We start from the raw sequence: 10,943 nt of genomic DNA on the forward strand, positions 1-10,943 counted from the left end.
GCTGTAGGGCCTGCTCCCTGAGCAGCAGACCGCACTCACAGGTCGGCTGTAAAGAGCTGCGTGAACATGGGAAACGTAACCGTGCACAGCGGTAGCTCTACGCATCTCAGAGCGCTAACCTCACCTCCCGCTGTTCCTGAGAGCACAGCAGGGCGGCAGAGAGACGTCGGGCGCTTTGTTCCGGATGGTTAGCTGTAGTTTTGCCCTCAACAGCACCCAGGGGCAGACGGTCCTGTCAAAAGGATAGTCTCAGGCCTGCATGTTTGCTCATCAATCAGGGAGTGTAAAGTTTTAAAAGAGAGCGGCCTCATGTACTGAAAAGGCAGCTATGGCTCCCTGCTGACTCGCCTGTTCCTTTATTCCCCTCTTTGTTTTTCGCTCACTATTAAATTCATAACAATAACAAATGATATTTTACAACTTCAGTCTGGGGGGTTTTGGGGAAAGGCAATCTTAGCTGAAATGGGTCCATTGGAGTAACTCTCAGTTTAGAGGGTAGAGTGGAGTTTGCTGCGGTCGTCACATCGAGCAGAACGGCTGTCCGCCCCTGGGGGGGGCTGTGGAGGGTAAAAACCCAGAGCAGCTCAGCTTCCGGCCCTGAGAAACATCCCACCGTTGCCCTCCGGTGGCCAAACGGTTAACTGCCTCATGCCACTGCATTATGTCACCCAGCGACATCCACGGCAACACGCCGTTTTTAAACTTAGGGGAAAATATGAAAAATTTAAATTGTCCAGAGACTGAAAAACACAGAAATATACAGTTTATTTTTTTCCCCCTGCTGTTCTGACATGGTGCCAAGTGGTCATGGGTAATGTAGTTCCAATGTGCCTCTTAACTGGGCTGGGTTGCTCTTTTATGCTCTTTTTCTCATGTCTTCCAGTGATCCAGTTCAGTGTTTACTGAGGAACAGTTGCTTGGCTCTCACTGTGATGTAACTGTCAGTCGGTGAGCTGCTGTGGCCTCTGGGAAATGTAGTTTTGTGACTCGTACCCCCCCCCCGTGTTACAGAGAGAGGAGGCGGAGGCGAAGGCCCGGGAGGAGGCGGAGCGCCAGCGCCTGGAGCGGGAGAAACACTTCCAGAAGGAGGAGCAGGAGCGCCTGGAGCGCAAGAAGGTGGGAGAGAGAGCGGGAGGTCATCATCCAATCAGAATGACCCGGCGCTCATTGTCATCGTCCAATCAGAATGACCCGGCGCTCATTATCATTGTCCAATCAGAATGACCCGGCGCTCATTATCATTGTCCAATCAGAATGACCCGGCGCTCATTGTCATTGTCCAATCAGAATGACCCTGCACTCATTATCATGCGGTGCGCGCTGGTCTTCAACAGAAAGCAAAAACAACACAAGAGAAATAATCAGAAATGACGCTCAAACTAAAACCAGAAGAGAATAGAGAGAGAAAGAGAAAGAGAGGGAGAGAGATTTATCTCAGTTGTAAAGTGAGTCATGGCACAGTAAAGCCAGTCCGTGTGGTTCTTCATGAGTGTAAATATTTAATGTTAGTCATCTGAATAGTCATGGATTGTAGAGCTAATGGTTTTTACGAAAGCAACAGCACATTAAATAACCAGTGTGGGAGCAGCAGTGTGGGGCAGCAGTGTGGGGTATCAGTGTGGGAGCAGCAGTGTGGGGCAGCAGTGTGGGGTATCAGTGTGGGGCAGCAGTGTGGGGCAACAGTGTGTGAGCAGCAGTGTGGGGTATCAGTGTGGGGCAGCAGTGTGGAACAGCAGTGTTGGGCAGCAGTGTGGGGTATCAGTGTGGGGCAGCAGTGTGAGGTATCAGTGTGGGGCAGCAGTGTGGGGTATCAGGAAAGGAGAAGTGATAGAGAAAGAGGAAGAGCAAGGGATAGAAAGTACAGGAGAGGAACGAGGGAGAGATGGAAAGAGAGGGAGGGAGGATATAGGGCGTGTAGGGAGAGCAAATGCCCTGGAGCATCTCTAAAGTAGCCATTCATCAGTTTCATTACCTCTTTAATTGGTTCCTTAAAACGCATCCATTTATAATGGCGCATTGTGTGTGTCACACTCTGTCTGTGCTTTAGAAACTCCAGTTCCACTTTCCCTTCAGATTAAACACCAGTGCATCAAACCTAAACAAATTACAGTGATTGACAGAGGGATAGAGAGAGATAGAGAGAAGGGGGGAGGAAAGGGAGAGAGGGATGGATAGATGCAGCCCACACAGTCTCTGGAACAGGAACGTTGTGGCTTTGAGATGCTCCGGTGACTGTCATGAAAACCCCAGCGCCAGTGTGTTCCTGATGCACGTTTTTCTGATTCACGGAGAGGAAATTGATAGTATCTTTGTTATTTCTTTGTGGAACATTTGGCACAAGGTTGAAGCAGTCGTTGAAAAAGCTGATGGACGTTTATGATCACGCAGTATAGACCGTGAACGACAGCGTGTGGGTTTACCATGCCATGGCCACGTATGCGGCACGCAGAAGGCCAATGCTTTTGTTTATGGTTCCGTGTTTTTGGCAGGCTCTGGGCAGAAGCCAGATTGCTCGTCGTAATTACAGGAAACCCCATAGCGCATCTGAACCACAGTGCAGTATGGAAACGCCACGTGTGTCCTGGTATCACGCATGACCAGCACATGACCGTACACATAACTTTCAGCCATTTGAACACCTGGCGCCCCGGGAGGGTTTGAAAGCTGTTTGTGAAAGGTGTCTGATTCCACTGAAGGATCGTCACTAACCTAAGCTGAACCCTCTTTTATACACACGTCCAAAATTATCCTGTATATATGTCTTTCATTTTGTCATACACATATTCCTTCAGCATGCTGTGTGCAGTCTTTCGGCTCAGTGTTCAGTGTCTGTAGCTGTGCGTGTGCTTTCTTCCTGAGCCCAAACAGTAGAGGTAAATTCCAGCTTTCCTGGGCGGGGCCGCGGCAAACGTCCCAGACTGTTACCCACAGGCAAGCAGGGCCAGAGCCAAGGCGCTTACCCACAATCCCCCACTTCGCTTCTGAGTGAGGCTCTGGATCAAAGCTGTGGGTCTGAAACCACACAGAGGAGGGGTGGGGGAGGGGCGGGGGGGGGGGGGGAGTTCTGCAGAAGCGGGGAGGGAGCTCTGCAGAAGAATGTTCTGGAGTGGCCCGATGACTCAGATCTGGTTTAAATTTGGGGCCCCCCCTGTTCGGCGAGCGCAGGCGGGATGGATTTGGGGTTCGGTTCGTCTCGGGGAACGCCGCGGCGTCTCTTCCTGTCTGTGCTGACCGCGTCTGGTTTCCGCTCCGTTTGCAGCGTCTCGAGGAGATCATGAAGAGAACACGCAAGACGGACACGGGAGAGAAGGTACGGCAGAGAGACTGTGTGTGTGTGTGTGTGTGTGTGTGTGTGTGTGTGTGTGTGTGTGTGTGTGTGTGTATGCGTGTGTGAGAGACTGTGTGTGTGTGTGTGTATGCGTGTGTGAGAGACTGTGTGTGTGTGTGTATGCGTGTGTGAGAGACTGTGTGTGTGTGTGTGTGTATGCGTGTGTGAGAGACTGTGTGTGTGTGTGTGTATGCGTGTGTGAGAGACTGTGTGTGTGTGTGTGTATGCGTGTGTGAGAGACTGTGTGTGTGTGTGTGTGTGTGTGTGTGTATGCGTGTGTGAGAGACTGTGTGTGTGTGTGTGTGTGTGTGTGTGTGTGTGTGTGTATGCGTGTGTGAGAGACTGTGTGTGTGTGTGTGTGTGTGTGCGTGTGTGAGAGACTGTGTGTGTGTGTGTGTGTGTGTGTGAGTGTGTGAGTGAGTGAGACTGTGCGCGTGTGTGTGTGTGTGTGTGTGTGTGTGAGTGAGTGAGTGAGACTGTGTGTGTGTGTCAGAGAGACTGTGTGTGTGTGTGTGTGTGTGTGTGTGTGTGTCCGAGAGACTGTGTGTGTGTGTGTGTGTGTGTGTGTGTCTCAGAGAGACTGTGTGTGTGGTGTTGGTGTTGGCAGGGGTAGGGGTAGGGCCAGGGTCTGGCAGGCTGGTGAGAGCTCTGTCTGTGCTTCAGTGAGCTGTAATCATGGGTCTGTTTCTCCTGCAGAAAGATGCCAAACCTCCATCTGCCACCCAGGTGAACGGCAAGGATGCCAAACTGGACACAGAGAGCAGCAAAGGTGAGAACACAGACACAGACAGCCCCTAGGGGCCCTTGGGGTTTTTACTGTGGAGGAAGGCAGCAGGGAGGGTCTAAGAGCCTGCAGGGTGTGTTCATGCAGGGTGTGTTCACGGGAGGTGTGTTCATGCAGGGTGTGTTCACGGGAGGTGTGTTCATGCAGGGTGTGTTCACGGGAGGTGTGTTCACGCAGGGTGTGTTCATGCAGGGTGTGTTCACGGGAGGTGTGTTCATGCAGGGTGTGTTCATGCAGGGTGTGTTCACGGGAGGTGTGTTCACGCAGGGTGTATTCACGGGGGGTGTGTTCATGCAGGGTGTGTTCACGGGAGGTGTGTTCATGCAGGGTGTGTTCATGCAGGGTGTGTTCACGGGAGGTGTGTTCATGCAGGGTGTGTTCATGCAGGGTGTGTTCACGGGAGGTGTGTTCACGCAGGGTGTGTTCACGGGGGGTGTGTTCATGCAGGGTGTGTTCACGGGGGGTGTGTTCATGCAGGGTGTGTTCACGGGGGTGTGTTCACGCAGGGTGTGTTCACGCAGGGTGTGTTCATGCAGGGTGTGTTCACGGGGGTGTGTTCACGCAGGGTGTGTTCACGCAGGGTGTGTTCACGCAGGGTGTGTTCACGGGGGTGTGTTCACGGGGGTGTGTTCACGGGGGTGTGTTCACGCAGGGTGTGTTCACGGGGGGTGTGTTCATGTGTTTTAAAGAGGCTGAGTGTCAGTGTTCTCGATCTCCACTGCTTCCAGTCACCAGAGTAGTGGTTGTGACATCAGCATTGGAATGTCCAGTTAAGGAATCGAATCTCACGTTTGTGATCTTACATCTTTAAAGGGTTAATAGTGTAGCATTAAAAAGTCTGAAAGTCAGGGAACCGGGCTGTGGTAGTCCAGAGGATGTGGGTTTGAATCCCACTCGGGGGCACAGCCACAGCCACAGTAAAGATGTCCAGCTGTGTGAATGTGCCAATGGATGGTATGGAGACAAATGAGCTGCCACTCTTGACAAAGGCATCATCTTCACAAGTAAAAAATATTGAATAGTTAATTATAGAGTTTTCCACATATCCCTCTCTAGTGTGGGGGGGGGCGGGGCGGTCTGGCAGGCATAAGTTACCAGGGCGATGAGGCCTGGAAGCCATTAACCAATCAGGGCCTGTTTGTGCCCTGGGTCTCAGTCCGATGGCGGGGGACTGAAACAGGAAGTGCAGGATTACTGTGGGAGTTTGTGCTCCAGAGAGAAACGTTCTGTTACCGCCTCGAAAAACCTCACCGTGGAAAAGCCATCAGGGAGGAACTCGTTAACGTTACGCTGGGCTAACGTTTAAATGCTAACGGCGCTCTGCTTTCTTCCTGTGTGTTTCTGCAGGCTCCGCAGAGTACCAGCCCAGCTCCGGGGCCACACTGTCCAATAAGGAGACAGAGGAGGGCCAATCACAGAGCAGTGACAAAGAGAGGTAACCAATGGGATCGGCTGCACCGCACTCATGGGCGGATCCGGGGTTTCAAGGGCTTGTCAGTCAGGGTCATGCTAATGCTAACCATCGACAATCAGGGTCATGCTAATGCTAACCATGGACAATCAGGGTCATGCTAATGCTAACCATGGACAATCAGGGTCATGCTAATGCTAACCATCGACAATCAGGGTCATGCTAATGCTAACCATCGACAATCAGGGTCATGCTAATGCTAACCATCGACAATCAGGGTCATGCTAATGCTAACCATCGACAATCAGGGTCATGCTAATGCTAGTAATTCGGTGTGCAGTGACACATTATGTATACTGATGACAATCAGGGTCATGCTAATGCTAGTCATTAGGTGTACAGTGACACATTATGTATACTGATGACAATCAGGGTCAGGTGAAAGCTAATCATTCGGTGTACAGTGCGAAACGGAGGTCATGCTAATGCTAACCATTGATGATTAGGTCATGCTAATGCTAACCATTGACGATTAGGGTCATGCTAATGCTAACCGGCACACAATCTGGGATTTGTTGTCTGTCCTTACAATAAGGCTGTACATTTCTTCAGTGCTTTGGGGGCAGTGGCTGTAAAAAAAAGAAAAACAAACTGCAGAATGTTTCCAGAGAGAGAGAGAGATATCAGATGAGATGGTATCAGAGCCTGATTTGATGGAGCGGTTTTAGAAACCCCCGAGGTCCGTAAACTCCAGATGTTGGAGGGAAATTAAGATCACAGCTGAAATTCATTTCTGAAAATGTGAAAAATATCGGGCAACGCTGAAATGCGTAATCATGTTTTGTGTGAAATGAGTAGGAAATGAATTCTCTTTCCGTAAGTAACTGCAGATGTGAGGACAAAAATGAACTATAAACAAAAAAAAACAAAAAAAACTTTTGTTTTAAAAAGACTTTATTCAATGTTCCGTTTACAATAGACAAAACTGAAATGCATGTTGTTTTCTTGGCTTTGGGATCATATAATATTCTTCTGGGGATGTTTTTAAATTATCTTCATGGTATTGGGGTCATAATCTTTTGAGGATGTCATTTGTGGGGAGAGTATAATGTCCATCAGCACAGCTCATTTCTGATTGGGCCATGTGACCCTTGTGACTATAGATCTGAGGCCAGAGGCAGGTGCAGTGGACCGCGTGATTGGTCAGTGGTCAGTGTAGCTGGTCTCTGATTGGTGGAGGGTAACCCCTGTGACCTTTGCCCTCCCAGCGCTCCTGTTCCCGTCGTGAACGGGGTCCCGCCCCTGAAGCACGAGAACGGCCTGTCGGGCAAGGGGGAGGCGGCCGACTTCGAGGAGATCATCACGCTGTCCAATCACAGCGGCAGCAACGGTGGGGGGCGGGAGAAGCCGGAGAGTGACGCGCCGGCCGAGCCAATCCTGGCCTTCGAGGGCGGGGAGCCCTTCCTGAAGAAAGCAGGCCCCATGAAGCCCCAGCATGTCGCAGGTAACAGGACCGCTAATGCTAACGCTAACCCCAACCCCAGCATGTCGCAGGTAACAGGACCGCTAATGCTAACGCTAACCCCAACCCCAGCATGTCGCAGGTAACAGGACCGCTAATGCTAACGCTAACCCCAACCCCAGCATGTTGCAGGTAACAGGATCGCTAATGCTAACGCTAACCCCAACCCCAGCATGTTGCAGGTAGCAGTAACTCTAATGCTAACGCTAACCCCAACCCCAGCATGTTGCAGGGAGCACGAATGCTAATGCTAACACTAACCCCAACCCCAGCATGTTGCAGGTAGCAGTAATGCTAACGCTAACCCTAGCATATCGCAAGTAAAGTGCAGAGTGCTAACGCTAAAGCTTGTAGCTCTGACTCGGGAGCTCTCCAGTGCTTACCCGGTAGCACCCAGTAGCGTAGCCGCTGGCAAGAAGCCGTCACACTAACACTTTCTGAGCACCCCAAGCTTCCGAGCTACTGTGGGAACATGCACTGTTTGTTGGGAACATTAAAATGTACGTAATGCAAATGTACTCAAACCTATTTAGGAGATGATGTTGTTCGCCGTTGCTGTGTATTCTGACAGTTCAGCCACAACTCCGAGCTTTGAAACGATACCCGACTTTCCGACGTGTAATTCCGCGCTAACGGGCCGTCCGCGGTATCCGATACGTACTTGCGTTGCTCCAATTAAAATGATATTGACCGCACACTAACCCCATGTGCCAGGGACACTGAAATATGGCCCTGGAGACCGGCAGTGCTGGTTTTCACTCCTCTCTGATCAGGACGGATTTAGACACACCTGACACAACATATGAGTTCTATCTCTGGCCAAGCACTGGCACTAATGGATCAGTTACCCCCTCAGGTGCAAAACAAACCGCGACGCTCTCCTGGAGCGCTGGATCTGAGTGTCCCGGTACTGAAGTTATACGGCCCGGCGCTCTGCTGACTGCGCTGGAACGCATTACAGCGTCCGTCTCAGCGTACGGCCCCCTCTGCACGGTGTGATACGGGGCTCTGGTTTTCACAGACGCTGGGAACGTTAGCACCTCTGGGGGGGGGGGCTGCTGCTTACAGTCTTAATTTCGCGGCGGAATCTGAACCCCCCCGACCCCCGGCAGGTCTAGCGGGAGAGATCAGGTTCAGAAGTAACTGCAGTGTAATGTAATTACTTTGTCACTACATGAATCAGAGCAGATTTGTGGAAGATCGTTAAAGAATGTGGAGAAAGTGAATGGCCCTCAGGACGACCCTTGTGGTACGCCCTTTTCAAAAATCCATCAATGAATCACATTGAGTTCTGTGAACTGACGCACCGACGTCTACTGTGTAGATATGAATTAAGCCAAAGTAAAGCATAATGATAGGCAGCAATGGCATACAGCTTATCAAGGAGAAGGGTAGTGGTCTAAAATATCTGTTCCCCTCTGACATGAAAATCCGCCTGCCTGTGATAAATAGTGTGAAAGGAGAGGAGGAGGTGCTGAGGAGGGCCCCTGCAGGGGGTGACAGCTCTCAAAGGAGGGTATTAATAACACCAAAATCTGAGGGCGGGGGGGGGGGTCTGCCCCAGGAACAGGCAGGCATGCCCAAGGCCTGGGGTCAAAGGTCAGGAGTCACCGATGACCTTAACCACTCAATGTGGATTTAGGAGAGATGTTATCCCATTAACACTGTTAAACCAATCTCTCTCTCTCTCTCTCTCCCTCTCCCTCCCTCCCTCCCTCCCTCTCTCCACAGAAGTGCTGTGAAAGGGGACCTGTTCCTGAAAGACGAGCCTTACGCCACCTTGGGCGATCGAGCGAGAGCGAGAGAGAGAGCGAGCGAGTGTGGCGGGGGCGTGGCTTAGGAGAGAGGAAGGGGAGGGGCCTCGGCCTCCAGGATTCCGCACCACACAGCTTACACACAGAACTATGACATCATCCCGACCGCTCTGTCCGTCATACGTCAGATGCCACGCCCACTTCTGTCCCCGCCCCAGCGGAGGGAAGCACCAATCAGACGAGTCTATGTATCTCCACACCTCCCCCCCCCCCCCCCCCCGGCGCCATGGCAACATGGCACAGCAAGTGCAACGTTTCACCCCAAATTTGCCACCTTAAAAGACTGACAGCAGCGTAACTCATCGTAGACCATCAGACCAGAAAATGCACACACACACACACAGTATTTGTCCATTACAAGTACAATTATTGTTATTATTATTATTATTATTCTTCAGTTCGACAGGAAAAAAAAAATGAAAAAATGAAAATGAAAGCGTGCTGGTTATTTTTGTCTTTAATGATTTAGTTATTTAACTTGAAGAGAAATGTAACTACTGGGTACAGTGTATGTGAATAATGTAAATGAGCCTGTGGAATAAAAGGTTTAAGAAAGGGAGCTGAGTGTCCGTTTACCAGTAATGTTGTTTCAGTTATTATAACACATCAAGCATCTCCGTCCTGTGTCAGGAGCCCTCGCTACTAATGCTACTGCTATAGTGCTATCAGGCTACTGCTAATGCTGTCAAGCTACCGCTACTGCTATAGTGCTATCAAGCTACCGCTAATGCTACTGCTATAGTGCTATCAAGCTACCGCTAATGCTACTGCTATAGTGCTATCAAGCTACCGCTAATGCTACGGCTATAGTGCTATCAAGCTACCGCTAATGCTACTGCTGTAGTGCTATCAAGCTACCGCTAATGCTACTGTTCTACTGATGTACTGCTAATGCTAGCTATAGTGCTGTCAAGTTAACAGTACTGTTATGCTGCTGTCCTGCTACCGCTAATGCTACTCTTATAGTGCTGGCCGCCTAACGCTAACACTACTGCTGTAGTGTTGCCAAGCTACTGCTAATGCTAGTTATAGCGCAATCAAGCTAACACTACTGCGATAGTGCTGTCCGGCAAATGCTACCAGCTAGTGCTGTTAAGCTACCGCTGGTGCTACTGTTAAACTGGCAACCCAGTCTACCGCCAACTCATCTGGCACACTGCAGTCCAGCCTACCGCCAACGCAGTTATGCTGCGGTTAGCGTCTGACTCACTCCTCACTCCCGTACCACCAACATCACGGTCACTGAGCAGTGTGAGGAAACCCAGCTTCCCGCTAACGTGAGTCTGCTTCAGCGCCGCCGCCCAGTTCAGCGTCCGGCTACCGGCGGGGGTGCAGAGAGAACCACAGCCACACCGCTGTGGGCTAGCATGCCCTGAAAGGCAATGTCCCGCAACAACAAACGGTCAAAACAACTGTGTTTCTGGTGGGAAAAAAACATTTCTAATGAAGGGGAATACTGTATAAATCCTGCAATTTTACAGGGCGGCCGGTTTTCAACATGACATTGAAAATGTGACAATGCTCTTTTTTTTTTTTTTTTTTTTACAAACCTTTTACGGTAAAGACAGTTTATTTTTACAGTATGGAAGTTTTGCCAGGAAGGTGACTCACAGTACCTTTCTGAGGAGTGAAACGGGCACTGTCGGGCGTGGCTGGGTGGGTGGCGTCAGTAGGGGCCGGTGGGTTTGGGGGGGTAGGGGCTGGGGGGTTGGTGGACCGGGTTGGGCAGGCAGAATTTCCAGTGGTTTCCGATGAGCACGGAGGCCGTGTGATCTTTCTTTGTTACAGGGCTGTGTCTCTAAACCGGGGGGGGGGGCGGTGTCTGTTCCTGGTTTCCATGCCAACTTCTGGCCTTAATGACTTAATTAGCCCTAACTCATACACCATCTTACATTTTAGCTACAGTTCATGATGAGCGCATGAATGACAGCCAGAGACTGGTCTCATGGTCCTGATGAACCGTTTTACTGTGGTCTGATCTACAAGTGATCCAGTGTCGGTGCGTTCAGCCAATTTGCTCATTTACCCTAGATAACTGGTGGAGACACACACAAGCCCTCCGGGACTGGAAAGAGTCCCACCCC

The 10,943-nt window shown here is 50.7% G+C and overlaps 1 protein-coding gene across 4 annotated transcripts in view; it reads left to right on the forward strand.

Moving 5' to 3' along the window:
- The window catches only part of map7d1a (MAP7 domain containing 1a), a 70,953-nt gene extending 61,535 nt beyond the window's left edge, over nt 1-9,418 (forward strand). For all 4 annotated transcript variants that reach the window (XM_061240190.1, XM_061240207.1, XM_061240199.1 and 1 more), the window contains 6 exons: nt 1,012-1,116; nt 3,260-3,310; nt 4,025-4,097; nt 5,460-5,547; nt 6,792-7,027; nt 8,777-9,418. In XM_061240190.1, the coding sequence (XP_061096174.1) occupies nt 1,012-1,116; nt 3,260-3,310; nt 4,025-4,097; nt 5,460-5,547; nt 6,792-7,027; nt 8,777-8,787 (564 nt within the window). In that variant the 3' untranslated portion in view covers nt 8,788-9,418. The remainder of the gene's footprint in view (nt 1-1,011; nt 1,117-3,259; nt 3,311-4,024; nt 4,098-5,459; nt 5,548-6,791; nt 7,028-8,776) is intronic.
- Nucleotides 9,419-10,943: the final 1,525 nt, after the last annotated feature.

The sequence above is a fragment of the Conger conger genome, chromosome 1 (genome assembly GCF_963514075.1).
Source record: "Conger conger chromosome 1, fConCon1.1, whole genome shotgun sequence".
Classification (NCBI taxonomy): Eukaryota; Metazoa; Chordata; class Actinopteri; order Anguilliformes; family Congridae; genus Conger; species Conger conger.